At 33.4% G+C, this 27442-nt stretch overlaps 4 protein-coding genes across 6 annotated transcripts; 1 reads left to right on the forward strand and 3 right to left on the reverse strand.

Moving 5' to 3' along the window:
* Positions 1-350: 350 nt before the first annotated feature.
* Positions 351-7067, forward strand: LOC103484848 (uncharacterized). 2 transcript variants are annotated; one of them, XM_008442163.3, is made up of 5 exons: positions 351-1734; positions 2306-2770; positions 2865-3923; positions 4363-4528; positions 5042-7067. In XM_008442163.3, exons 1-5 carry the CDS (start codon positions 628-630, stop codon positions 6019-6021), a joined length of 3777 nt encoding a protein of 1258 aa, XP_008440385.2. In that variant the 5' UTR covers positions 351-627; the 3' UTR covers positions 6022-7067. The 2 variants fall into 2 exon arrangements, with proteins under 2 accessions (XP_008440385.2, XP_050944743.1); XM_051088786.1 differs by having other exon boundaries at positions 4363-4450.
* A 798-nt stretch (positions 7068-7865) lies between these two features.
* Positions 7866-10141, reverse strand: LOC103484850 (protein SHORT-ROOT). The gene has a single exon (XM_008442165.3). The coding sequence runs from the start codon at positions 9642-9644 to the stop codon at positions 8172-8174; it is 1473 nt and encodes a 490-aa protein (XP_008440387.1). The 5' UTR covers positions 9645-10141; the 3' UTR covers positions 7866-8171.
* A 6311-nt stretch (positions 10142-16452) lies between these two features.
* Positions 16453-20611, reverse strand: LOC103484851 (peptidyl-prolyl cis-trans isomerase CYP65). 2 transcript variants are annotated; one of them, XM_051088787.1, is made up of 12 exons: positions 20282-20611; positions 20096-20158; positions 19870-19973; positions 19542-19633; positions 19348-19437; positions 19174-19249; positions 18713-19086; positions 18200-18456; positions 17828-18116; positions 17380-17487; positions 17134-17276; positions 16453-17100 (listed from the first exon to the last, which is right to left on the reverse strand). In XM_051088787.1, exons 1-12 carry the CDS (start codon positions 20407-20409, stop codon positions 17046-17048), a joined length of 1779 nt encoding a protein of 592 aa, XP_050944744.1. In that variant the 5' UTR covers positions 20410-20611; the 3' UTR covers positions 16453-17045. The 2 variants fall into 2 exon arrangements, with proteins under 2 accessions (XP_050944744.1, XP_008440388.2); XM_008442166.3 differs by having other exon boundaries at positions 16453-17276.
* A 1494-nt stretch (positions 20612-22105) lies between these two features.
* On the reverse strand, positions 22106-26392 carry LOC103484852 (adenylyl-sulfate kinase 3). Its single transcript, XM_008442168.3, has 8 exons — positions 26048-26392; positions 25682-25905; positions 24774-24914; positions 23857-24006; positions 23650-23768; positions 23413-23497; positions 23014-23060; positions 22106-22593 (listed from the first exon to the last, which is right to left on the reverse strand). Exons 2-8 carry the CDS (start codon positions 25899-25901, stop codon positions 22495-22497), a joined length of 861 nt encoding a protein of 286 aa, XP_008440390.1. The 5' UTR covers positions 25902-25905; positions 26048-26392; the 3' UTR covers positions 22106-22494.
* Between the last annotated feature and the right edge of the window lie 1050 nt (positions 26393-27442).

Here is a 27442-nt window from a genome sequence, read left to right on the forward strand (position 1 = left end):
TAATCAATTGAATGTGAAGTTTATTAGAAACCTATCAATATCAAAACCTATCAATTACTGTAACGTTAGTTTTCAATTTGAGAAAATCAAGAGAAAACACTTGTAATGGTGATAGATAGAAAGTTAGATGATAATATCTATCGACGATAACTTTTAATTTGAAAAATTTAGGAAGGAAGGTCCAAAATAAATATAAAGAGTGGATGCACATACAATTATTTTAATAATTAAATTAAAAAATTTAAATAGTATGTCACTGGGCCGGGCCGAGTCTACTTTGGGCCTATTTATGATCCATCACTTTAAAAGGGGCGCGAAAAAGTTCAATTTAAATTTAGACTAGGCGTACGTTGGCGTGACGATTGGTAAGAAGAACCCGCAACCGTAAACCAGAGCCGAATGAGATGGACCGTCGTAGCCATCGTTTCTCCGTTCACGCCGTCGAATTCCGAAACGCAGAGAGTTAAGCAATGCTCCCCAATTGCAGGACGGACGTAAGTGACAGTTTTTGGCTCAGTTTCAGTTTCCGTTTATTTTGTTTGAAGGCAAAGGAAGAACTTTAACTCTAAATATAGCAGAAAGGCATTTCGAAGCGGAGAAAGTAGTTGTAGTTTCAGTCTGTTCTCTATGGAGAAGAGGTTGCGTTCTTCTCTTGAATCATCGGCGGAAGAATTCGTCTCCTCTGCCGTAAAACTAAGTCTCAAGTCGTCAAAGCACACGCTCAAAACCCTAATTCATGGCCTAAAAACTTCTTCTGCTCACTCCTTGTCTGTTCCTCTTGCCCTAGAAGTTTCTATTTCTCGCGCAATTGCAACTTTTAGGAATCTTACTGGCTCCGATTGCACTAACCCTAATCCACAATGCAACCCTAGCCCCTCCGAGTCTCCGCAGCCTCCTTCCACTAAACGTCTGCGGCGATCTTCGAGACATTGCAGAAGTCGGGAATTTGAAGGCTTAGAGAGTGATGAATCCAATTTGAACTTACGAAAAGAGAAAGTTTTGAGTGAGCTTGAAATTCTGTCGTACATTGTATTCTTATGCATTTCGCACCCGAAAAGAGTATTTTCTCTGACTGATTTACTGCCGTGTGCTCGGGACTTGCACGATAATTTGATTTTATTCGAGTCGGATTCAGTATTGTCTACGGAGATTGCAAATTTGTGCGAGGAATGGTGGAAGGAGGACTTGCCGGGGCGAGAATCACTGATCTCTCAGTCGCTCCCTTTCCTGCTCTCAAGGTCGTTGACGCTAAAGAAGAAGGTGGATGTGCACAAGGTTTATATGCTTCGGGAGGCATTTTCTTTGTTTGATTATGAAGACGAGAGTATTGAAGATTTGAAACTTTTGTTAGTTCGCTGCGTTATTGCTCCTTTGTATTTGAAAACTGAGGATGGTCGTCGGTTCGTTGCGTATACTTTTGGCTTAAGCCGACAGCTATTGAAGGAAGCACTGGCAGTTATTCGATCCCAAATTCCGTTTGGGAGAAAATCTATGTTGGAGGCGTATGGAGACATTGTGTTTCGTGCTTGGCGAAATTCTGAAGAAAATACACGAGCTGAAATCGAAAATGGATTTTTACAGGGTTTGGTGGAGGGTGCTATACATGCGAGAACAAGCGCGTTCGGTGCTTCAATTAGAAGGGTTTTAGGAGGGTTTATAAACCAGAGAACAGTAGAAGGTGTTGAGAAGCTTCTCTTCCGTCTAACTGAACCTGTTATATTTCGATCGCTGCAGGTATTTCTCTCATTTTTTTGTGTTCTTGTGAGCTGTAACATTCTGAAATTCCTTAGTCGACTCCACATTCATCATCTTGTTCTTAGTAAACAGTTTAGAAGATGAACTAAAATACTGAGTTTTAGAATAGACTGAACACTTGCATTTACTATTAAAAGGTTTTGGTTGTAAATTCGTAATAGTTTTTTAGGCTTTTTAGCAAGGTTTCAGTTGAAGCAGGTTTTAAGTTCATAGTCTGTTGTCCTATTTAATAGCTTAAACTCTTTAATCTATTCATGATTTAATGAAAGTGGGCTTTTCACCCAAAAAATGATTTAATATATTATCTTTCTCACAAGCTGAAATTAAAAATCATGCTGCCTTCTTTGAAATTTAAATGTTAAATTTTCATGGTTCTTGGAGGGACAAAAGATACATAAGCATGTAACCGTGCTTGTGAAACTTTGACGACAAGGAGTTAATATTGTAGTTTACTCGAGGGATTCTGCTTATAATTGGACGTATTTATGCATCAAGCTTTGGTTAATATAATAATACGTGGATCTTATCATACTGTTGAATTTTTGGCCAGGTTGCAAATTCAAATGTTCGTCAAAATTCATTGCATCTACTTTTGGATGTGTTTCCTCTTGAAAATCCTGATGCTACAAAAGAGCTGAAGGACACATTGCTTGATAGACAGTTCTTTTTAATAGAAAAACTTCTCATGGATGAAAGTCCAGATGTGAGAGTTGTAGCAGTTGAAGGTTGTTGTCGCATTCTTTATTTATTTTGGGAAATTATCCCTTCAATAACCATCACAAAGATCATTACCAAAATTTTTGATGAAATGTCACATGATACATCCAATGAAGTCAGGCTTTCAACACTGAATGGCGTAATCTATTTGTTTGGGAACCCCCAATCTCATGAGATTTTAAAAGTGATCTTGCCAAGGTTGGGACACCTGATGTTGGACAATGCTCTTTTGGTAAGAGTAGCTCTAGCAGATCTCCTCCTCCTTATCAGGGATGTTCGTGATTTCCAGTTTAATAAGGTATAGGTATCCTATAACTATTTTTCTAGTAAAAATGCTGCAAAGTTGTGTTTTTTCCTATAATGTATCCCTGAAAGGCTGAAACTCTCTGCAGGTGGTCAGTTTAGATGTATTGTTAACTGTACTTGCACACGATCAACCCATTATTAGTCAGAAAATTACTAGATTGCTGATGCCATCATATTTCCCCACCAAAGTATCAATTGAAGAGGCATGCAGTCGCTGCATAACTCTTATAAGAAGATCTCCCATGGCTGGAGCAAGATTTTGTGAATTTGCTGCATCACAAGGGGCATCTCTTAAGTCCATTGTGCAACTTGTTAGAACACTAATTGATTTAGTTTCGTCCTCTGCTAAGCTAGATGAAAGTTACATCGATGGTTTACTACTTTCTGCCAAATACCTTTGCAGCTGCATCTCGAAGGAGCCATGTTACAAGTTCGATCTCAAAGATCTGTTCACTGCTGAAAAATTGAAGTGCTTGCTCTCTGTAGCACAATCCAGGTGTGCTCGGTCTTCTTTATTCAACATTGTTTCCTCATTCTCTCCCGATGATTTTACGGATCTTCTTGAGGAGTGCATGCAATTAATTACAAACTGTCGTGGATTATCCGAAGACATAGAAAAGCAAGCTGAAGTGAGGTCATGCCACAGGTTTTTCCTGGCTTGTGATGCATTGGACATTATGTTTGAAGCCATGTCATTGATACTACAAAAATTTGCTTATCGTTGCCACATTAGATTTGGAACTGAGAAACCGAAACTCAGTGTTTCCTCTGCAAAGAGAAAGAAATGCAAATTATCAGGAAAAGTACTATCTAGACTGAAGAATTTTGGTGGAAAAAAGTGTGTAGCCTTTGAAGAAGACTACTTTGTTGCAGTAGGAGTGTTGTGGCAAGTTAAAGATTTGCTTTCAGATGAAAAGACAAAGAATGCTTTATTGAGTTGCCAAACTATAGAGACCATATTTCAAAGTTTAAAGGTCATCTGCGAAGTCAGTATTGTGCAATGCGTCAATTATGACTATATGGATGTATCTCCCGTTCTAGCATATGCATCTCTTGCTTTGCACATGTCTTTTCAGAGGGTCAGCCAAAACATTCCGAGTAATAGTGGAACAAAGAATAAAATTTCAAATTCTTGTAGTTCACAGGCAAGTGCTGATTTAGTGTTAGTCAATAAAACCATGTTTAAGTAGCATCTTCTTTTCTCTAGGATAATAGGATGAACTGTGTCTGGCGCCTTCTGATTCCTTAGATATATATTCCAATCCATATCTCTTTCCCTTCCACCTTAAATTGCTTAGCTGTTCAGTTAATCACTCAAAAGTTGTGATAATATAATATTATCAAATAACTCCTGTTTGACGAAAATTGCAAGTATTATGATATCTTATCCTAGATGAGGGAAGAGTTTAGTTTCTTTCTTATTACGTTGTTTCAGTAGTTTCAACTTTTGGAAATTATCGTACATGAATATGCATGAGAAGTTGAATGGGCGGGGGGCATTTCAATTGAACTATTTGATCCACTTTTAGCCTTATGATATAAATCTGTATTAACGGACTCCCAATTCCTATCAATCTTCTGCAGGAAAAGTTGGAGCAGACGCTCGATCACTTGCTTGACTGTGTTAAGAAAATGTACGTGTCAGATGACTCCCCTGATGAAGCTAAGCAAGGTAATGGAAAACGAACTCAACATGCAAATCGAAAGCTGAATGAATCTAGAAAAAATCAATCTCACTCCCTTCAGGGAGGTAAGCAATTCTCTTGTAAATTCTACTCTTGAGAGTGCAAGACTAGCTCAACTAATACTTCAAATCAAAATAATGCCTGAAGTCCGAAGTATTTGTTTTGTTAGCATTGAGTTGGCAGGTTGAGATGCCCTGATACTCCTTAATGTTATTTCACACAGTCCCAGTTATTACGATTCTTGTATTAATCCTAGTAATATCAGTTTGATTTTCAAAGGTTAATTGGTCATTAATTCAACCTGGGTTTTCAACAATCTTGGCTACTTTTAGTAACTTTGGTAATCACAGGTATAAACTCAATATATTAAGATCTTATAGGTTTCCCTATTCTTTAAGTTAGGTCTAATGACAATATCTACTTAGTTGTGGGGACGATGTAAAAGTTCCACGTGTCTAATTGTTTCGGGATTCAACTTTGAAGTAAAATCTTGGATTTTGGGCTATGTTTTTTAGCATATAGATTTTCTATAAACTTGAATGACAAATTGCTTTTGACGTTTGTGGTTATTCATGTAGGATGTGTTGATGCTTCAGAAAAGACACTGAAGCAGGTGAAGAACCTTACAGCAGTCCTCAAGTTCATTGCCGATGCTATTTCCATGGGGTTTCTTTCACAAAAGTATGAATTGTGCTTGAAATTCGTGTCAGAGTATATGCAATCCATCATGTCGATTTTATGTCAACAGATTTATAAAGATATTCAGTTCAATGTGGAAATGAAAGAAATCTTTCTTTGTCTAAAGAGCTCGTTGACCTATGCTGCCAAGTTATTGAATCAAGTACTAAGATGTGTGGAAGGTTCCGCTTTGACACAGACTTCAATTCTTAGCCATAATTTGATTGATATGATTGCCTTAATTGAAGTACACTTGGGGTCTGGTTATGCAGCACGTCTTGTTGCAGTGGCGAAGTCTTGGTTTCCTGATCTGATTTTAGCGTTGGGAGCCAGTTGCATAATGAGACCTGTTGAAGTAGAGGGGGCGCACATCAACCTCTTTGAGCAGACCAAACTCTATTTTCCCTCATGGTTATCAATCGTTGCAAAGATTGAACTTTCTAATACAAGTGAAGATTTTGCTGAGAAGGAGGAGGAGGAGGAGGAGGACGGGGATGGCTCTTTCGACAAACATAATTCTTCCACATTTAAGAAATTTCTGAAGATGATTGTCACATTTTTGAAAAGAGATCACCACATTTTGGATGCAGTTGGAGCAATTTTTATGGTTGGTTCAGAAGTTGGGTTGGAAAGAAAGGATTTTGGGCTGGTGCTTGGACTTCTACAGTTTGTGTGTCGAAGCCTATACAGTGCAGAGGACAGAGAGTGGGGTGATATGATGTTAGCTTCATTACAACATTGCTACCCTCAAATAGAGAGAGAAATAGAACAATGTAATGGAGATCGACGTCATCAATTAGACAAGGCAAAGACTTTGCTTGAACCTATATGGTTGTATCACGTTTTCGAAACTGGCAAGCTGTCAATGATGAATGAGTAGACAACGCTTACGCTACCCTTTAGTGGTGAAGCTGAGATTGGCTAAATCAGTTTGGTTAATTAGATTGAATTGAAGTTGAGGAAATTGGGACCAAAAAGGAAGCATAGCCTGCACAGCCCATGAAGAGACTCGTGCCGTTTGACAGACGACAGACTATTCAAATGGGTGGGGGTTATTCCACAGTTGATAACAAAAGTAGGAAAAGGAAAAGGAAACCGAGAGCCAGTTTTCAACGTGGTGGTGGTGGTGAAGGAGATTATTGGTTTCGGTCCCATGAAGTGAAAACTGAAAAGTAACAATTGGGGGCATATAATGGAAAGAGCAGCTTTAAGACCACGATATGGACCAGCCCACATCAACTTTTTATAGAATGTGTTGGAGGAGAAGATGCGACGTGAAGCGAAGACTTTTAAGTGTCAACGATGAAATAGAAGTTTTGCATGTAGCTTTCTGTGGCTGGCTGCTAATCCTCGCCTCACTCTTCATAACACGGCTAGTTCGAATGACAAAAGACTAGCCAGAGAAAGTGAGGCTCAGCCGCTCAGGTATATTATTATTATTATATATAAACGTAGTTTATCAAATACGCACTCATGATGGGCCAAAAGCACCATCAGCATCACTGGGGAAATAACTTTCTTTTTCTCCTTTAGTGGGGGCCATATTGTAAAACCAAGAAAACTGAGGGATTAAAAGAAAAGAAAAGAAAAGAAAAAAACAGCACAGCAGAAGACCCTCCTCCCTTCCTCTGTCAATTCCCAAATGAAAGATCCTAGACTTTTCGAAAGAGAATAGATATATATTGATAGAGAGGCAATTGAAAGACAGCATGAGGGCCACTACAACCCATTTGTGCCACTAATGGGGTGAACACCTTTGCAAGAGATTCCCCCAGAGACAGCTCAACTTAGCGGCCGTCCTAAGATTCCAAGCCTTCCTCCTCCTAAGCTCAAAGTTACCTATACCCCATACCTTCTTTTTCTTACTTTCCAATTTAATACCATTTAACAACTTGTTTCTTAATGCCATTTTGCTTCATGATATCATCTTTTATCATTTAATCCCTTCCTTGCTTCACCAACTCCACTTGTAACATTGGACCTCTCTTCTCTTCCTATCGTGGGGAAACTTTTCGTTTTAATTATGTTTCTATAAAAGTGGTCCATTTCCAATGCAGTCCAAGTATCTTACACTTTTTTTTATAACATATAAAAAGAAAATGTAACTTAGCCTCCTGGATAAGATATTATTTAAAATGATTTGATTTCTCATCTCCAACTTTTTTTTAATAGTCGAAATCAATTCAAGCACTCTTTTAAAATTGGAATTTCGAAATTCAGTCTCCCATTCCCCCATTTTTTAAAATTACTAAAAATTGATTAGTAATTAGATTTCTTCAAACAATAATTTGACATTTAAAATCATACGAAAATAGAGAATTTTTATTTCAATCTCCTTGAATATATTATTGTTTACATGCACCTGAATTGGAGTTTTGGATGCAATTATAAAGTCAGCTGCTTAAGGTTAGGGGTTAAGTAAGAATGGAAATGGATTGTTATTACCTTTTCATTTATCTTACGGTTTATGGAAGGAAAGAGTCATTCTCTAAAAATACTTGTGAAAAGAAATTAAATTCAAAAGCGATTTCTTTCAATTCTCAGGAAGCATGCAATAAGGATAAAATAACATGATTAAAATCAACACACATATTGGAATGATTAACAATTTCTTGAAGTTAATTTTCTTCGTACCAAAATATTCCTTTAACATTTCGCTCTTACCATTAACTTTACATATATCATTTAAAAAATCACCATCAATTTTTCCTTCTACACGATGCGTTGTACCCATGAAGATGCTTCTATAAGTTTGAAATGGTAATTATGTAAATAAAAAAAAAATCATAAAAGAGGGAAAATAATGACAAATCAAGAAATTAAATGTACCTTAATTCTATTAAAATCACTCAAATTAGATAATTAATTTTTTTATCTTCCCCAACAAACACGGCCAAACCGAGAAACTCCCCCATCCTTCAGACACGTGCAAAAAGTCATTGAAAATGAGCCGAACCGAACCGAACCGACCGAACCAAACCCCGACCATTTCCATTTTCATTTCCATGATCCAATTTCAAGTAGCGAAGGTCAAGGTCTCCATGCACTGGCCCACACCACCGGCTGCTCTTTCCACGTCAAGAATATTCCGGCGACGTCCGAGCTCTGTGTCATTGCCCATCCTTCCTTGTATCTCCTCAACAACGCCCTAACGTCGTCGCACACTTCGTCGCTGAACGTCACTGGACCAAATCCATTTCCATGCAGCCGCTGAGCCCACCGCGACGCCGTTTCCCGCCTCTCAACCGATTCCGCCGCCGAACAAGCCACTAGGTCCACGATTGCCCTACCGGCCGCTCTCTCGAGCATCAACCGCTCATTACTCGTCCTCGAGAAACTCTCGTCCAATGTCTCGAAGTAAACCCTAAACCACCGCAAACATTCTTGAAAACCTCTCATAAATTCAATTCCATCAACCCCAACGTCGAGATCCGCTTCCTCTTCAATCACCGTTATGATCCGCGGCCGTAAACTACGGAAAGACGAAATCAAGAAATCTCGACGGTTGTTAATCGCCGCCACAGAACGTAAAGCTCCGACGCAGTTAATCGCAAGTGCCTCGTCTTCTTTAATATCTAATTTCGCCATGTCCAATTCCGAAAGATCACCAGAATGGTAAAGCGCATTGAATTTAAAAGGTACGCCCATAAGCCTAGCGAACTTTTCCATTCTTGTACCAATTTCTTTCATTACTTTTTGAGAAGCCGCAGTTCCGGTTCCACCGCTCGGCTTGGTGGTAACCACCGTCGTGAGACGGAGGTGTGGCGTATCGTCGGTGCGAGTAGCTAGAGCTTCAAGCAAAGTAGGCCACTGCGTACAATAGGTATTGCTAATATCGATTATATGTAGCTTCGATTCGCCTTCTAAAGCTTCAATTAATGCGCCATTGCAAGAAACATGGCCAAAAGTGGTCCAAGGGCTAACCTCCTGGAACTTGAGCATCACTTTCCTAGTTGATTCGAATGAACACGTTTTCTCAGAAGCAGATGCCAAAGCGCGGTAATTACGGTCGCCGGAATCAGTCATACGGCTAAACAAGGCTTGCAGAAAATAGGCAGCTAGCTTTTGATCCGTATCTCCATAGGGAGAGCTGAGTTCGTTTAGCATCCACATGAGTTGCTGAACGCGAGCGCTGTTCCTGTCAGAAATAGCCCTGGCAGTTTCAAGGAGAATATCAGGGGCCCACCTACCGGAAAATTCGAAGTTGAAATCCGGTGAAGGTGAAAGGAATGAGAATTGATCGAGCGGAGGAGTTGGGGTAGTGGTAGAAGATGGATGAGGAGGATGGTATGGATTATTATTATAATATTGTCTAGAATTACTAGACGATGAGAAATCTTCGTCATCCATGAGAAGATTGTAGCATTCTTCGTCTTCTTGTTGATGGTAATGATGGTATTGGTTTTGTCTAGAAGATCTAGAACTGCTTGAATTAGTACTCCTACTGGAATTGTAAGATTGTTGATCAGATTGAAGATTAACAAGCCGAAACAAGGTATCCATTTAAGACCCACATCAAAAAACTCCGAATCTCTTTAGTTGTTTGGACATATAAAACAAAAAAAAAAAAAGAAAAAAAAAAGAAAAAAAAATCGTATAGAATGGACGGAAAGTAAAGAAGATATGTTTCTTCAAGGCTAGAAATTAAGGTATGGTGTGTGTGTGGATATATTATTAAGATGGGAGGAACGAGGAAGGAAGGAAGGAAGGAAGGAAGGTCTTGGGGTTTCTTTCTTCCTTTTTTTTTTTTTAATTTTGAAAAGCTCCTTTTGGTGTAATCGATGAAAGAAGAAGCTGAAAAATGTTTTTTTTTTTTTCCCAATCTCTCTCTCTCTCTCCCTCTTTCAAAGGTTCAAAGGCTATGGAAGGTGTATATGATATGATATTCTTTTTATGGGCTTAATCTCAAATAATAATGTGATAAATACTCTCAGATATTGACTAAAATTGTTGTTGTTGGGATGATTCTGTATTCTCTCTAGCTTGGGTTAGGCCTGTAGTAAAGTTAGAGAAAAAGGGGATTGGAGTAGTGGTTTTTTAGAAATAGAATTGTTTGGGTCTGACAAAAAGATGAAAAAGTTAACCACGTCTAGATCATTAATGGTGTTAGTGGAATTAGCTTTTGAGAGAGTTAATATTTACACCAAGTTGAGTGGAGGCAGGCGTGCCAATTGGAATTTGGGTATTGAAAGAAGAAAATAAAATTAAAAAAGAAAAGCTGCCGGCGTGCATCACCATCATCAAACCCACCATCATTTTACCAAAGCCACACTCACATTTCTCTGCCTCCTAATCCCTCTCCAAAACTCTGCCATTATTATTCTAACTTCTTCCACTTTTTTCTCTTTTTATCTCTTTTTCTTTTTACTATAATCATATATACATACTACTCTATTACCAATACATATATTCTCATGCCCCATATGCTTTTCCAATAACTTTATTCTTCCTCATCATCTCCATTTTTTAATATTATATTTTACCAATAATCCTTTCTTTGTTTTTTCTTTTTCAAATATCCCAAACTATATTACTAAATCTCTTCCAGTTATTACTCTAGACTCTTTCTCCAAATAGCCCCAACCATTCTTCTTCTTCTTTGTCTTCTTTGGTCCCAATATCCTAACTCCAATTCATTTTCTCCCCCATCTTCAACCCCCACCCCCATTTACCTAGAAATATTGTCTATCTCTCTTTCTCTCTCTCTCTCTCTCTCTCTCTCTCTCTCTCTCTAGGTTATATAGGACTTTTTATTTTATATATATATATATTGGAATCTCCATTTCCGTAGACATGAATTTGTATATTAGAGATTATTATTGTTGTTGTATGTGTTTGCGTGTGTATGTGATGGCTGAAAAAAATCTATGTGAGAATATGTATTGTTATTCTCTGCATGAATGATTAGGTCAACTCCATTTTTGGTATCTGTTGTCCTTCATTTTTAGAAATTTGTTCTTTTTTCCAGGAATTCATCATTGCTAAGCATAACCCATTTTCTATCTTCTTTCATACTCGCACAAAAAACAATCTTTATTCTCAATGCACTCATCTCATTTCTTTTCCTCTTTTCCATTATTATTCCTCTTCTTTTTGTAATTTTCTACTCTTTATATCAATTATATGTTGAATTTTATTTATTCCCACAAAGTTTTTTTGGTTGGATTTTTATCGTTTGAATTAGTACTTTAGTTATGTAATTATTTTGTTTGGGGCTAAAGAAGTGCCTTACTAAATTTTTTAAATTTATATGTTTTACTTGAATATTTTTACTAGAAAGGGCATATTTTTTCAATTAGAATTGCACAAAAGTACTCGAAAACTTTTACATGTTAGAAGCCATGTATGATAAAGACATGATTCCCAACTATATATCTATCAAACTTCTTCATATATAAGAGATGTTATTCACTTTTTAAAACATGGGTAGTTCTTGAAATTTTGACTTGGTTTCTATTTATCTCCCAATACTTCTAATTTTGTTTCTATTTTAGTTTCTAAAGTTTTGAAAACGACAAACTTGATGTTTGAATTTTGCATCTATTTGCTTCTAAAGTAGTGATATAATTAATTATAATAATTTGGTTCTTATCATTTAGGAAAAGAAAATGTGATATTGTAAACTAACATATGCATGTTGATTATTAACCCTTAGTTGCTGGTTGATAGGTCCATGGTTTGTTGTTATTAAATGAGTTGAAGATGGCGTAGAGGAGATAAGAGAAGTGGTTGATGGTGATGGCGTTTTCCTAAGCCATATATAAACACTCTTTCATTTCCTCTCCACTCTCAATTTTTTCTTTAATCACTTTAAATGTATTAAGGGGTAAAGACGTTGTTAAACTAAATATATCATCTTTAATTTCCTAATAGGAAAAAAAAAAAAAAATCAAACTACAACGACTAAAGTTATATAGGTTGGAAAATCAAGATTAATAATAATAAATGAAAAGATGATGGAGAATTAGTTTCTTTAACTTTAGTAATAATTAGTTTTTATATCTTTAAATTTGTAACATTTTAATCCGTTGAGTTCATAAATTTTATAATAATTTAGTTTTTATCTTTAAAACTAGTATTACGATTTAATAAAATTTCTTATTAAATTGATAAAGTGATTAATTAGAGGTTAAATTTGTTCCTAAAACTACTAAAGGTAAGTTATTGTAAAACCAAAAATGATAATTAAGTAAGTTTAATATATAAGACTTTTCATGAATTAAATTATAATATGTTGAAATTGAATAATTACACATCAAAATGTAAGGATTGTTTTGTTTGCAGACGAAAATGATATTTAACAAAATAATAATAATAATAATAATAATAATAATAATAATAATAATAATAATAATAATAATAATAATAATAATAATAATAATAATAATAATAATAATAATAATAATAATAATAATAATAATAATAATAATAATAATAATAATAATAATAATAATAATAATAATAATAATAATAATAATAATAATAATAATAATAATAATAATAATAATAATAATAATAATAATAATAATAATAATAATAATAATAATAATAATAATAATAATAATAATAATAATAATAATAATAATAATAATAATAATAATAATAATAATAATAATAATAATAATAATAATAATAATAATAATAATAATAATAATAATAATAATAATAATAATAATAATAATAATAATAATAATAATAATAATAATAATAATAATAATAATAATAATAATAATAATAATAATAATAATAATAATAATAATAATAATAATAATAATAATAATAATAATAATAATAATAATAATAATAATAATAATAATAATAATAATAATAATAATAATAATAATAATAATAATAATAATAATAATAATAATAATAATAATAATAATAATAATAATAATAATAATAATAATAATAATAATAATAATAATAATAATAATAATAATAATAATAATAATAATAATAATAATAATAATAATAATAATAATAATAATAATAATAATAATAATAATAATAATAATAATAATAATAATAATAATAATAATAATAATAATAATAATAATAATAATAATAATAATAATAATAATAATAATAATAATAATAATAATAATAATAATAATAATAATAATAATAATAATAATAATAATAATAATAATAATAATAATAATAATAATAATAATAATAATAATAATAATAATAATAATAATAATAATAATAATAATAATAATAATAATAATAATAATAATAATAATAATAATAATAATAATAATAATAATAATAATAATAATAATAATAATAATAATAATAATAATAATAATAATAATAATAATAATAATAATAATAGTGATAAGAGTAATTGTTTTAAAAAAATATATATTTGAAATATTTTAAAATATGGCAAATTATAAATGGATAAGAGATTATAGTTTACATCAAGCGGAGCTCAACTCATGCATGTAACCACTCGTGGATATGAGATTCTGATTTTAAACCCTCCGTCCCAAATTATTGCTATATTTGAAAGCAATCATTTGATGTATTATATATATATATATATATGATTTAAAAAAAATAAAGGTGAAGATATTTAAATTTGCGTAAAAAATTTGGGAGTTGAGCAAAAACAATAATTGTTTGTGAGAAAAACATGAAATTGCATTAGTTGAAGGGTAAATGGGCAAATGGGAAGACTCTCATGCTGACGACTGCTCTCTTCAACCAAAACATTATTTAAAAGTAAACCCAACAACTTTTCTTCACAAATTTAATTTGAAATAATGCTTTTGTGACCCAAAACATTTTTCATACTCATTGAAATAAAAAGAATTTATTAAACCACAATGAACAAACAAATCTCACTGCATCGCTCATGACAGAAACTTTGTCTTAATTAAGCATTACAATTTATTATCTTTATCAAAGTGGCGATCAACTCTTACCTCATCAACTTCCATATAATTTTAATTACATGATCATAAGATGTTAATGGTATCCTTATTTAAGTATGAAATTAGATGTTAAATTAAGATGAAATTATTGAATATCAACATGACAACTACAATATCATATGTAGCAGGCCAGTATTCTAGATATATATATATATATATACTTTATAATATTTAAATGAACTAGAGAAAGTCTTAATTACTCGTGTTTGTTAGAATAAACTCAATGTTATATAATATGTAGTATGAAAATGGTTCTATTAGCCAGTAAGATTTGAAGTTACTTTAATGAATTTTAGATGCTTTTTATTAAAAACATATATTTCCAATATATGAAATGGAAGAATCGATCTTTCAACACGTTTTATTCTTGGTATTTGATGGGCCAATAATTCCTTTAGTGGTCTCATTGTACACTTGAAATTATTAACCAAAGTTCATAATTTTCATAAAGAAATAACAATCTTTCAACGTTCTTCTTATAAACTATTGTGAATAAGTTAATAGGAAAAGAAATTAAAGGTTTGCTTGCTCCTCGAGCCATTTCCAAACCTAGCAAAAGCATTTAAAATATTTACAAAATACAATAAATTTTGAAATCCTATCAATGATAGACATCGATAAACTTTTATCGATATCTATCAATTATCATTTTTAGACACCGCTAGAAGTTAGCTTGTGTCTATCATCGATATAATATGAAACTTTGTTATATTTCGTAAATATTTTCAACAATTTTAAAATTTACAATAATTTTGTTATGTCTAAATATATGTATAAATACATTTTTTTCTTAAACGATAAAAATATGCGATTAATTTTAATAAAAAAATTAATATTTGATATTGTACGAGTGGAGATATCGATAAATACACATTTATCTATCTTCTTATCCTTTCTAAAATATGTAATGAGCTTCCACACTACTTTAACAACCTAGGAATGCCAAGTTGAAATAAAATATTAACAACCTAGGAATGCCAAGTTGAAATAAAATATTAACGTTTGTTTTTCACAGTTTTTCATCAAACACTATTTAACTGTAACTGTCTATGAAAACTAATGTCATACGTTAACTAATTATTTACAATTAAAAATGTAACATTAGAATAATTCTCAAAATTCCCAACAAGCATGGCAGAAAATTTTCAAATAAATTAAATAGAACATAATAAACCCATGAAATAAACTAAAAGAAAAAAAAAACCAAAGGAAAGGTTTGGTTGGTTTCATTCAATCATCAAATCCAAATCAGCTGGATTATATTTAATCAACAATTAATTAACATTTTGGTTACTCCATTAGTTGAACCAACTATCTTTTAACACATCATAATTTTGTCAGTTTCCAGTTATCATATTCCTAATTAATTTATAATATATATTGCAATTACGTGCATAAGCTACGTTTAACATTGGAGCTATTAGCTAAGTCAAAAGCTATTTTTATCATTTGCCTTCCTAAGTACAAATGTAATCTATAATACTAACATTATCACAGCGACAAACCCCCAAAAGAAGTCAAAAGTGACAAACATATTTCTCTTTTACTTTAACATTGCCTAAAAAAAACTGTTTTAAGGTTCTTTTTCTTGTTGTTTTTTTCCCTAAAAAAAGCTTTAAATTTGGCTAACCATTCATTTTATTCTATTGCTGCTTAGATTACCCTTACAATTTTACATTTTAAGTTCCTGCTTGGTCTTTTATGTTTAAGGATTTTACGTTTTAATTCTTGAATTTTCCTAATGTTTACTTTTAATCTTTCTCCACTATAAGTAAAATTTATAGTTTATTTATGTACATATAAAAAAGATAGAAGATTATAATTAATATATCAGATAATTTTTACATTGTTAAGGACTCCGATCATTATAACTGTTTGAAGAGGGAAGAATCTAAAATTTATGGGATTTAAAAAAAAAACAAAAAACAAAAAACATAATTTTCCAAAACATATCTCTCTCTACCATTAAATATATATTTTTGTGACTTAGATCGCACCTATTTATGAGATATACTACTTCAACCTAAATAGTCGTAATATGACAAAAAGACGTGGTCTAGATCATAGTAACTTATATAAATTGTGAAATCTTTAAACCTATATAACAAACTGAAACTAAACTCTGTCTGATGTAAAAGGTGTAACATTTTTAACTTAGAAACTAAAATAAACAAAACTTAAATCTTTTTGAAGCTTGGTAACTATATGAAAACTATAAAAATTACCAAAACTCAACAAAGAATTCGTCTCCTACAACCAGACAAGAACAGGGTATGAATTACCAAATGACTTCAAAATACGTCTTTCTGTGTGGACCAAAAAGAGTGGAATTAGGTTGGGACTTGAGAGCAATCAGCAACAGATGATGACCAAAGTAAGATTCCACGGAATCAACAGCAAAGTTGTGAACAAAATAATTTAGCAGTGTTGGGTACGGTGGAAATATAGATCTCTCTAGAAAAGTATTCATTCATCCAAACATGACTAATTGGAGAAGTTTTAAGTGCTCCTCCTTCACTAACTCACAACAGGCAGACTATTTTTTGACAGTTCTCTCTTTACTTCCAGACCCATACGTTGAACAGGAGAAAACAGCTTTGGAAAACAAATAATTTTGGAAGACGAGGAGCATTTCTTGCATCTGGCAGTTGATTTTTACAGCACTGTCGGATAAAGAGGACTCATATCTGAATTCTGCTTTAAATCCCTTTTTCTCTCTCCTTTCTCTTTGGGTTTTGGAGGAGTCCGGGGGTAGGGGGCATAATCTACAACTGAAGAGTTTGTGAAATGAACTTTTGTGGTCGGTAATGTATGGATTCCTCTACTCAAAAGGTCAAAAGGACCCTTTTTTACACTCCCCTTTTCAATAACTTGTATGATTTTAACACCAAAGAGAACAGTGACTCAAGGCCTAGATGAAAAATATACGCCCTTTTCTAAATTGGCAATCATGGGACTCTTACCACGAAGAGAAGTCTTTGAATTCTCCTGCAGCTGTCCTTTTCTTGGTTGAGGTATTTTGTTTTAGAGTAGCTTTCTTGGTTGAGGTATTTTGTTTTAGAGTAGCATCAACAGCAGGGGGCTTGGATTGGGCATTCCTTGCTTTCAAATATTTCCCTACACCGCCACCAGCAGCTCCGTCTTCAGCTACACCGGTGCCAGGGTTACTATACCATGACCCAACCTTATCCTGAAATGAAAACAAACATACTCATCAGAGCTCATCAAAAGAGTTTTTCACACAAAACGTAAATAATATAAGCCCCACTAAAAGTCATCAGGTTGTGACAAACGTTTTCTTCATCATCCACATTCTTTTCGTCTTTCTGCTTTTCTTCCTCTTCATCAGGTTCTGAATATGGATTCACAAAAACTGTGACGTTTGTTATCTTGATCTCTTCCTGCACAAGAAAGATGAGATGTGTTAGGTGGTGGGTTAATCATGGCAGGATATAACTTTGAATCATCTAGGGGATATTAATCCCCACACATTGGAAAGAAACAAACTAACTTTTTGCTATCACGCCATAGAGACATCGATGTATCCCTTAACATGCTCAATTGCTACCACACACACACATAACTGACTCAATTGAACTTTATATTGGAGGATCCTTAACTATTGTCCAGTGAAAATAGGTAAGGGGATATAATCACATCCAAAGACAGAGACAGGTACTGGAAATCTGATTGACACTAAAAAGGAAAAGTCTGGAATTGCAAGAATAATATTGAACTGACCAGGGGCCGATCGTTGTCATCAACGGGAACCTTTTCCATTGCTGCCAAAGCAGTCAACCCACCAACAACACTGCCAAATACAGTATGCTTGAAGTTTAAGTGATTGGCAGATTTGTAAAGAATAAAAAACTGGGAACCATTAGTGTGGGGACCACTATTTGCCATACTGACAACGCCCCGTCCAGAATGAACCAGCTTGGAGTTAAGCTCATCTTTGAAGGGCTTTCCCCATATAGATTCACCGCCTCTCCCAGTACCAGTTGGATCACCACCTTGAATCATAAAATTCCTACACCATCACATCTTCAACGTGTAAATATGCCAAATAATCAGATTATCATTATTAAACTGCAGTGGGCAGTACCATCTTACCTAATATTTCTATGGAAAGCAACTCCATTGTAGTAACCATTTTCACAAAGTGTAATGAAATTCTCACATGCCCTTGGTGCAATATCACAATGTAGTTCAATATTCAAATCTCCATGTGTTGTATGCAACTGTACATATCCTTTCTTCTTTGGATTTTTCTCGACCTTGATATATTCATGTTCATTCTTTGTAACAGGATCATAAGATGTAGATGTGAAGGACCGGGATGCAGCACCAGTAGTGTAACGACTCTTTACCTGTGTTAACATGTTAATAAATCATTTAGATGTGTTAACAACTTATGTTAATAAATCATTTAGATGCCAAAAATTATTATAAAAACTATTAAAAAGTGAGTACTGGCCTTGACTTCAATATTATAACTACAAGTACCTGAATTCTAATTTAATCGTATTTTTGGATAAAAGATCCAATTTGATCGTTGAAAAAGCATATAAAGAGTTACAAATATGAATGAATGGATCTAAAAATAAATTGAAGATAACAACTAACCATCTTAGCATTTACTGGTGCCCTCTCACCCGCCATGTGCATCGCAATTCGAGCAGCAGTTTTTTCACTTGGTGCAGCTTTTGCAGCAGCTGCACTTCTTCCATGCACTGAGGCAGATGCAGCATCCACAATACTAAATCCCTGCTTAGGTTTATCCTCTCCTTTTCCATTCTCTTTGGAATCCTCTTTAATGCGCGACCTAGCTGCTAAAATTGCAGCAAGTGCAGCCGCCCTTTCTTTTTGTGCTTTGCCACCACCTCCCCCATGAAGTGCAGTTTGCCTTCCTTTTTCGGTTCCAAGTTCCTGAAGCATCTGCTTGATGTCCCCCGACACATTTATGTTATATGTTGGATCTGATTTCATTTTCTGAAGTTCTGGAGAAAATGGAAGTTAGTAAAGTGAGTCAAGGAGAATACGCAGGATGGAATTAACACAAAAAACAAAAATGATTTGTGGCTCACCTTCATCATCAACTTTCAGGCTATTTTTCACGTGATCAAAATCCAGGAGAACCTTACTATCAAGCGCAGTAGGGTTCTGAAAATCAGCACTGAGTTTGAGAAAGTGCATAAAAATGAAATTTACTATCAGGTCTAGAAATAGTTGAAAATTTACAAACTCTGGAACCCTTTTACCTGAATGGTTATAATATCTTCCCTACAAAATGGTTCATCGGTGAGAAGTTCCTTCCAGTTTTTCGTTTTGATATTTAATTCTTTAACTGCCTATAAGGTGGAAATATCAGGAAAATCGAGTGTCAGCACCAAGTACTTCAAGAAGAAGAAGGAAAACTTCACTGAGAATGAGAGCACCACATAATATGACATACCTCATAGCAGAAGACATTTCCAGTGGTCTTTATAGCAACTATGTGAGTGAACTCCGTAAAAACTTTGTTTAGTACAGGACATTGAAACTCGCCTAGATCAAAGTGAGAATGCAGTAGGATTATCCACAACAAAAAAACGTGACCTTCCAAAGTATATAATTCCGAATTATAGAAATATTGAACTTTGAAACACATCATTCGACTCTAATCACATTGGTAAAAACCTATAACATAACCAAAACAAAGAATAATTTGAAAACCAGGAATCTTATTCATTCATATGATTTCTCCAGGCAACAAAATGGTTAAGTTTAAAAACTATACCAACCTTCAGAATTCTTATGGAAAGTCAGCGGAATTAGTTCCTCCTGCTTCAGGGCAGCTCCAGTAACAGGATTTTTCCCATACTTCCGTATATAAGGGATGATATTCCTGAATCCGAGTTCCAATATTGAATTCAAGAACAATGAAATTACTTATTTTCACACACACAAAGAAAAGAAAAGAAAAGAAAACCCAACACGGTAGATTACTGCGAATCTTAAAAGACTTACATAATCTCGAACACGCTGCCATCGGCAGTACATACAGGATCCTCAAAGGGTGTAAATGTAAGCCTGCCATTAAACTGCAACTGTTAGTTAATTCAGGAGAGATACATGGAAAACAAGTAAATAACAATTCTGAATAGGAAAAAGAATGATCAGTAAGTGGAAACTTAGAGAAAAATGAGGAATTACGCGCAGCAATAGAAAGGAAGCCGTTTGAAAGGGGTTTGAGAGCCCTTGGATTTGGCGCCACCCCATTCGGTGGCCCATTCAGTTTTCGTAATAAAAAGTCGGTCTTTACTGTGCTGTTTCTTCCCCATCTTCCTTTGGCCCTTTGAGCTTCTAACTCGGAAGCTGGCGAATCTCTGCAATTAGGGCTCCTCCTTCCGCACCAACTCAAAATCCATACGAGGTCACCGAATCTGCCTTTTTGTCGACATGTCGTCTTCTGAACTCTAATGTACGAGACCACGACCGCCGCGCCTGGTCCATATAATTCTACTCGACATGTCGGTTGATCTCTCAAGTATGGTATGTTAATTTTAACTTCTATGTTTATGTTCTTTTAGGCAAAAGGTTAAGTTAATTTGATTTCTAAATTTTTTAAATATGTTAAATAGTTCATGGATTTTTTTTTTTTTTTTTTGTCTAGCTGATATTTTATTTTGCACTTAATAAGTCCATGATATATTAACTTTTATTTTTAAAAAAATTTAGTTGATAATTGATTTATTTATATATAAAATTGACTTATATCTCTAATAAAACCATAAAAATTGAATTTTACGTGAGTGCAAATGTTGAATAATTCATTGACCTTCAAATACAAAACTGTACATTTTAAAGATTTATTATATCTAAAATTTAAAATTTAAAACTTAAATCGAAAAATTCAATCGATATAAAATCAAAAATTTAAGAATCTACTCAAAAATTTAAATACTTATCTAACGTAATATTAAAAGTATACAAAATGTTTGAAAAATGCTTAGGATTATTTATTAATGCTTAGAAATTAAGCTTACAATTTATTTTATATTATTTTAAATGTTGTTAATCAAATCGATATTGTTCTTTTCTTTTTCTAACTTAGAAATTATGCTTATTTATTAATGCTTATTGTATTCTTTCTTAAAGATAACTTTTTATTTGCCATTCTAGTTTGCAAAATTTTATTAAGTATTTTAAAAAATCAACTTTATATTATGTGTGAAAAAATTTAAAATTTAGCAAAAAGCTGCTAAAACACTACTAAAGTTTTCTACAAATATCAAATTTGTATTACTCAAGCATAAAACCTAATTAGCCTAATTCAATAACAACCGATCATAGAGTTTGAGTTAAAAGGTGAAGCTAATTACATATTCTCAATCATTCTTGACTCTAAACTTTCTTAATTCATACATGTGATTCTCAAATTTGATATTAGCATTTCTTTTCTTGAGCGTTAGTGATAAAAGCATATTATGATGTAAGCCAACAATGTGTTTTTCTCAAATAATAAAGTCAACTTTGTTAACAATCGCTACCACAACAGCAAGTTAAGAGTTATCTATCAATGGCTACATAAGTTTCCTCGTATCCTTATTGCTTCCAAAGTTGCAAGTCTGTACTTGAAAGGAACATATGGAACATTACAAGACTTCATGAAGACTACTAAAATAGGTCCACCATACTTTCTTTACCCAATGACTATTCCAAAACTACTGAAAGGGGCATCACTATCCCCAGTTACATTAAATTTAGAAGTTTCTTCAATAACTAATAGATGCAGTTTCGAAGTACTACTATATAGTTTCTCTTGCATGCCTCCAACATTGTAAAACTACCAGCTAACTGTGACAGCCTCCTTCAATGATTTTTCCTTAACAAAAGCATACAACATCTGACAAGGCAGAGTTTCAATAATTGCATGCACAACTCAATGCCTCAAATAAAAACTTTAGGAACAAAGAAAAGCTCCAATGCATCCACAAGGAAAAAGCTTTATCATCCATTTCAATTTGACTTTTCACCTTAGAAAATCAATCTAAGCATAATTTGTATAATAGATTACTGAAAAATAAATCAGTATCGTCAAATTGGACGGAAATACATGATACATGTTTGATTATCAAGACACTAGGAGTTGAATTTAAATAAGCCTAATATGAACTTGACAAAAATATTAAAAGTTACAAAGAACTTACAAGATAATAAGCACACGCATATCCTCTTTCTCATGCTTCTAACTTTATTGGTAAGAATTCTAAATGAACCAAGAATTGGAAAGCAGATACTGAAGGAAACGAGGTGTTTCCTAGCAGTGAGAAATAAGAGGTAGTAACTCATCTCCTCCTGCATTAAACAAACTGAGTTTCTGTTTGTTTCAAATCGATAACAAGAAAGTCCCACATTTCCACCTGTTAGGCTTGCAGGTGCCCTCTCTCTTCTAAATATGATATCACTCTTTCAGCCATGTCGTTAGGGGACGAGCAGATCCCTTCTTTGTATTGCAACACAATCTGCCAAAAAGAGAAGTGTTAATCAAACTTTTTCAGATAGTCTTAAAACACACACACACACAAAAATGAGCAAGGGAAAAATCAAAAAATTGTCTGACCAAACTAAGAAGAAACAGCAAATGAAATAACTAATTAAAATCAAGGGAACGGTTGAGCTTGACGGATTCAAACTGGAAGATAGTGATAGATTTGTTATCCAAACTGACAAGGAGCATTAGACAAAGCTTATGTTACTTTGGGTCAATGATAAATCACTTCACTAGTTTAAGTTGGAAGAACACAAAAGTCGATCCATTTCAGCAGTAGAACCAATGAATTGAAACCTTCAAAATAAGTGCTGGCATTGGAATATATGAAATCCTTTGACCCTATGAAATCAGAAAGGAAAAATGTGTGTCGTTCAAACTTTTAAGCACACACCTCGGAATTTAGTGGTTCTTCATATGGATCATCTATCCCTGTGAATCCTGAAAATAGAATACAAACATCAACTCAAAGTTGAGAAATGATATCAGCTGTGGAAATACACGAATGAAAAAATAGAAGCACAATAAATCTATAAATTGCAGAAACTTAAAGTTATAATACAGCAAAAGGGACAATCTGATCAATTAGATCCGTGAAAAATGGCAACTATAATTATTCCCGTCAAGTAGGTATTGAATCTTGACAAGTGATGATTGCTTTTCAATATCAATCACATTCTTGCAGACAAGTTCAGCAGAAAAATTTCATTAAAGATGGAGAAAAACAATTGGAATGTCAAATCTAAAAGGGTGAATCATGTGAAGCCAAATATTGGGAAAACCGAAGCAGTACCTTGTATCTTTCCTGCTCTAGACAGTTTATACAGACCCTTCGGGTCCCGAGCTTCACATACATTAAGTGGTACATCAAGGAAAACCTGTAAATGAATGACAGAAATATACTGTTAAAAATGAAGATAATGCCGTCCGTATATGTCAAACTCTATTGACCTGTCCTAGTTACGAATTCTGTGAGGAGAAATGAAACTAAGCCCTGATAACATGTACAACAGAAATTATAATAACATACCTCAATAAAATCACCTTCTGCCAGCAAAGCACGACAGGCATCTCTATCCTTCCGAAAAGGAGATATTAAGCTAGCAATACAAATAATCCCAGCATCTGCAAAGAGGCTTGCTACCTCACCTGTAGACCTTCTGGTTTAATCCACGAAATTTGGGTGACACAAAAAGCAACAATGAAAAATTTTCATCTGATAGAAATTGACACCCACCAATCCTCCGTATGTTTTCTGCACGGTCTTCAGGTTCAAAACTAAGATCACTGTTTAGACCATGCCTAATATTGTCACCATCAAGGATGTAGGTCAGTTTTCTTCTTGCATGTAAGCCTTGACTTAATGCACATGCCAGAGTGCTTTTTCCTATAATTAGAGCCCTAGGTGAGAGAGAGAGAGAGAGTAACTACAGTGAAAGGATCATCCTAAACATAAGCATTTTAAACAACAATCCTATTATTATACCAAACTACAGTACAATGTGAAAAACCAATTTCATGAAAGAAAAAAATCTGATTGATGATGAGCAAAAGTTAGTTAGGAACAATAAATTTACTCATACCTTATGGAATATAAACAATAAACATGTTTGATTGCTGACAAGCAGCTCAGCTTTTGTATTTCCTTTTTTCATATCCTAATTCTTTCCCTTTTTTGCTTGAATGATTAAAGTTGAAAAAACAGGAAAGTCAACTGGGTCTAGCCCATGGATCAATAATTTAGTGTCTTAATCAAGTACATGCTCGATGGAACATTATATATGAAACAAACAGCTAAGTCATGTAATTGTAAATAACTTGAAGACAACATGCATGAGGATAATATCAATCCAAAAATTGCCGAAAGCAATAAAAAAAAAAAAAAAACGGGTGATCTGCCCTGCAAATCTGGTCAGTGAAGTAGGTCTCACAGGCTTCTGACTAACAAAGAAAACAAAATAAGGATTGAAACGAAAAAGTTAAATCACTACTGAAAATATAAGTGAGTCGTTTGGGATAAAAAATTCTATAGCAAAATAAAGGTGAAAATATTGTAGAAAGAATACTATCCAATTATAATGGTAATGGTGATGATGGTCCTAAAAATGCAACAGTAAATAACATAAGTTACCTGTTGGGAAAACGAGAACTAACCTGAACCACTCAGACCAGTTATCCATATGACGCAGCCTTTCTGCTGAATCAACTTTTCTCTTTGAGGCTTCCCAACGGGACAATCATGCCATACAATATTTGTTGACTTCCCACCGGTTGAGGTCTCATGGCAACCTTTACCTATTTTTTTTAACGAAAAACAAGCTTTTCATTGATAGATGAAAAGAAGGAAACTCTTACCCCATTATTAGATAGTTGGAATTAACTAGAGATACTCAAGTAGTTTCGAAATTCAGTAAATTGCAAGGCTGGTGAATCATGGGTCATGACCTTACAAGATCAATCTCAGGACTATATTCGAAGCAATATACCAATAAATCTAATTTGGCACATCAGTCTTAGAAGTGTGCACAAAAAAATTGAAGAGAAAAAAACGCTAAGCATAAGCTAGAGCTATTTTCAATGTTTTCGGAACCCTAACCATCCTCGTGATTTTGTGATTTTGTCATTTAGCTTTCTTCTATGGCACATATGTACTACTGAAGACAAATAATTGCCCAACTGACGATCAAGATCGTGAATTAATCGGATATTTTCTAAGAACGGAAGTAATAAATGCGGGAAAATGGTAGGTAAAGCAGCAAAACCTTGAGACACATACACATACAAATTTTTACAACTTATTGAGAACAAAAAGCTCGAGCCAAAATGCATTTAGTTTTAAACCTAAAACTGAAATACATACTAATCAGTAGTTACACAAAAATTCAAATAAACCAGGTCTACATGATATTGATTACAAATATAATTTCCAGAAGTTCAACAACAACAACACCAATTTCTTCAAAGACAAGTTCAAAAAAAATGAATCGGTAAAGGAAATTCTAACATTCTTCGATGCAACAGTCTTCATAAAAAGAAACCAACGCGATTTCAAACATAAGTACCGTGAATCGCAGAGCAAATGCTCGTCGCCGCTTTAAATGGCTGTAAGAAACTAGTTGGAACAGCATCGCAACAGAACCGCCATCCTCCACAACTCCGCTCCAGTCCAATCGCATTGTTCACTGCAATGCTAGCAGGCTTCAAATTCCCAAAAGATGAGGATATCAACGGCCGATATTCAAACATGCGAACCAGCGGTGGCGTCAATTGCAACGCGTCCATCGAACTGAACAATGAAGCAGCATGCCAAAGATAAGCAAAAAAGCAGGAAAATGGAACAGGAAACACAGGATAGTAGTTTCGAATATAGATTTGGACGAACAGACAGGAATACAAAAACAAGAAACCAATGGATACAAGATACATACAAGATTGAAATTGAAAACAGCGTTGAAAGAGGTCCGTGGGAGGTGGTGGCGGAGGAAGTTTCGTAAATAATGGGTGAGCATCCACCTGTAATTGGACTCTGAAATGGCAGTGGCAACTGAAAAAAAGGCTGAGATACGACAGAAAGAGGATGTGGAAAGCAAAAGCATAAGCAGTATGCGTGAGGGAGGCTCAGCTGTCACTTGGAAATGGAATCACCACTACTTTCTTTGCTTTTCTCAAACAAAACGATAACCATTGTGCATAAGCCCTTGCGAGAATTTGATTGATTTGTTTATCCTTTGACACCCTGTGTTCGTCCTTCTTCCCATTAACACATATTTGTATTTTGGATGAAAAGATTAGGAGAGTCTTCCAGATTTTAGAAGTTACTTCACACATTTACTCTCTCTAATTTTGTGATTTGGATCAACTCCAATTTAGTCTTCCAATTTTAAAATACGGAGGGATTTAACCAATACAAAATTATTTGTAGTTGCAAATATGATTATTATATTCGAAATAATTAAATATACAACAATATTTAAAAATTATAAATAGGACAAAATCCGTCAAAACTTAGATAGAGTCTATCCGATGTTGCAAAATTGGTATCGACTTTGTTATATTTTCGATGATTTAAGAAATATTATTATATACTTAATTATTTTATAAGATTGCTACGAATTATAATTCCCTCTCATTTTCATTGTCTTGCTTATAAATTTCTTCCTTTCCTTTTATATATATAATCAAACCTTTAAAAGTAAAATAATAATTTTAAATTTTTGTTTTTATTTTTAGAATTGAAATGATAATTTATATGTAATTACGTACAAAATATGAAACGAAGAAATTGTGTCAAACAAGCCTGTATATCATATATAAAATTTAAATTGGAATTTTTCATGTTTTTATTAAAAACAATTATCTTTTTATAAAACAAATTGAAAGTAGATGGATTTATTAGCTATAAAACAAAAAATGTAAAGATTTGTTATAAAGTTTTGTTGGGTACAACATTTGATCATTGCACAAATGACCAAATATTAGAGATAGTTATATATTTAAACTTATCTAATAAAAGAAAGTAGACATTTCAAATCTCAGATTTACATTATACTAATGGCTAAAAGGGTACCATAACTAGACAAAAGTTCTTTAAAAAAAACTAATATTAAAAGTAGGAAGCCAAAAAAAATATGATTTAAATTTAATTAATAAAAAACCGTTACATTTCAAATCACATAAACTCCATTTCTCCTCTTTATTCTTTCGTGCAGCTGGTCGGAGACACCAAACTGACCAAATCAACCAAGATCAATCCTGTCGAATTGGTCAAATTTACTACCATCGTCAAATATGACAACCCAACAATCATAGGTTTGTGTTCGACT

Source organism: Cucumis melo, chromosome 8 (genome assembly GCF_025177605.1).
Source record: "Cucumis melo cultivar AY chromosome 8, USDA_Cmelo_AY_1.0, whole genome shotgun sequence".
NCBI classification, from domain to species: domain Eukaryota; kingdom Viridiplantae; phylum Streptophyta; class Magnoliopsida; order Cucurbitales; family Cucurbitaceae; genus Cucumis; species Cucumis melo.

Excerpts from the sequence above, each read along its gene's own strand:
- LOC103484848 (XM_008442163.3), top strand. The coding sequence starts at position 628 with ATGGAGAAGAGGTTGCGTTCTTCTCTTGAATCATCGGCGGAAGAATTC. Across the intron at positions 3,924-4,362 it reads CAAATTCTTGTAGTTCACAG|GAAAAGTTGGAGCAGACGCT; the intron begins GCAAGTGCTGAT and ends AATCTTCTGCAG. Across the intron at positions 4,529-5,041 it reads ATCTCACTCCCTTCAGGGAG|GATGTGTTGATGCTTCAGAA; the intron begins GTAAGCAATTCT and ends TTATTCATGTAG.
- LOC103484851 (XM_008442166.3), bottom strand. The coding sequence starts at position 20,409 with ATGGGGAAGAAACAGCACAGTAAAGACCGACTTTTTATTACGAAAACT. Across the intron at positions 19,974-20,095 it reads GGCAGCGTGTTCGAGATTAT|GAATATCATCCCTTATATAC; the intron begins GTAAGTCTTTTA and ends ACTCGGATTCAG. Across the intron at positions 19,087-19,173 it reads CCTGAAAGTTGATGATGAAG|AACTTCAGAAAATGAAATCA; the intron begins GTGAGCCACAAA and ends CATTTTCTCCAG.
- LOC103484852 (XM_008442168.3), bottom strand. The coding sequence starts at position 25,901 with ATGGACGCGTTGCAATTGACGCCACCGCTGGTTCGCATGTTTGAATAT. Across the intron at positions 24,007-24,773 it reads AACTGGTCTGAGTGGTTCAG|GAAAAAGCACTCTGGCATGT; the intron begins GTTAGTTCTCGT and ends CTCTAATTATAG. Across the intron at positions 22,594-23,013 it reads AAGAACCACTAAATTCCGAG|ATTGTGTTGCAATACAAAGA; the intron begins GTGTGTGCTTAA and ends TCTTTTTGGCAG.
- LOC103484850 (XM_008442165.3), bottom strand. The coding sequence starts at position 9,644 with ATGGATACCTTGTTTCGGCTTGTTAATCTTCAATCTGATCAACAATCT.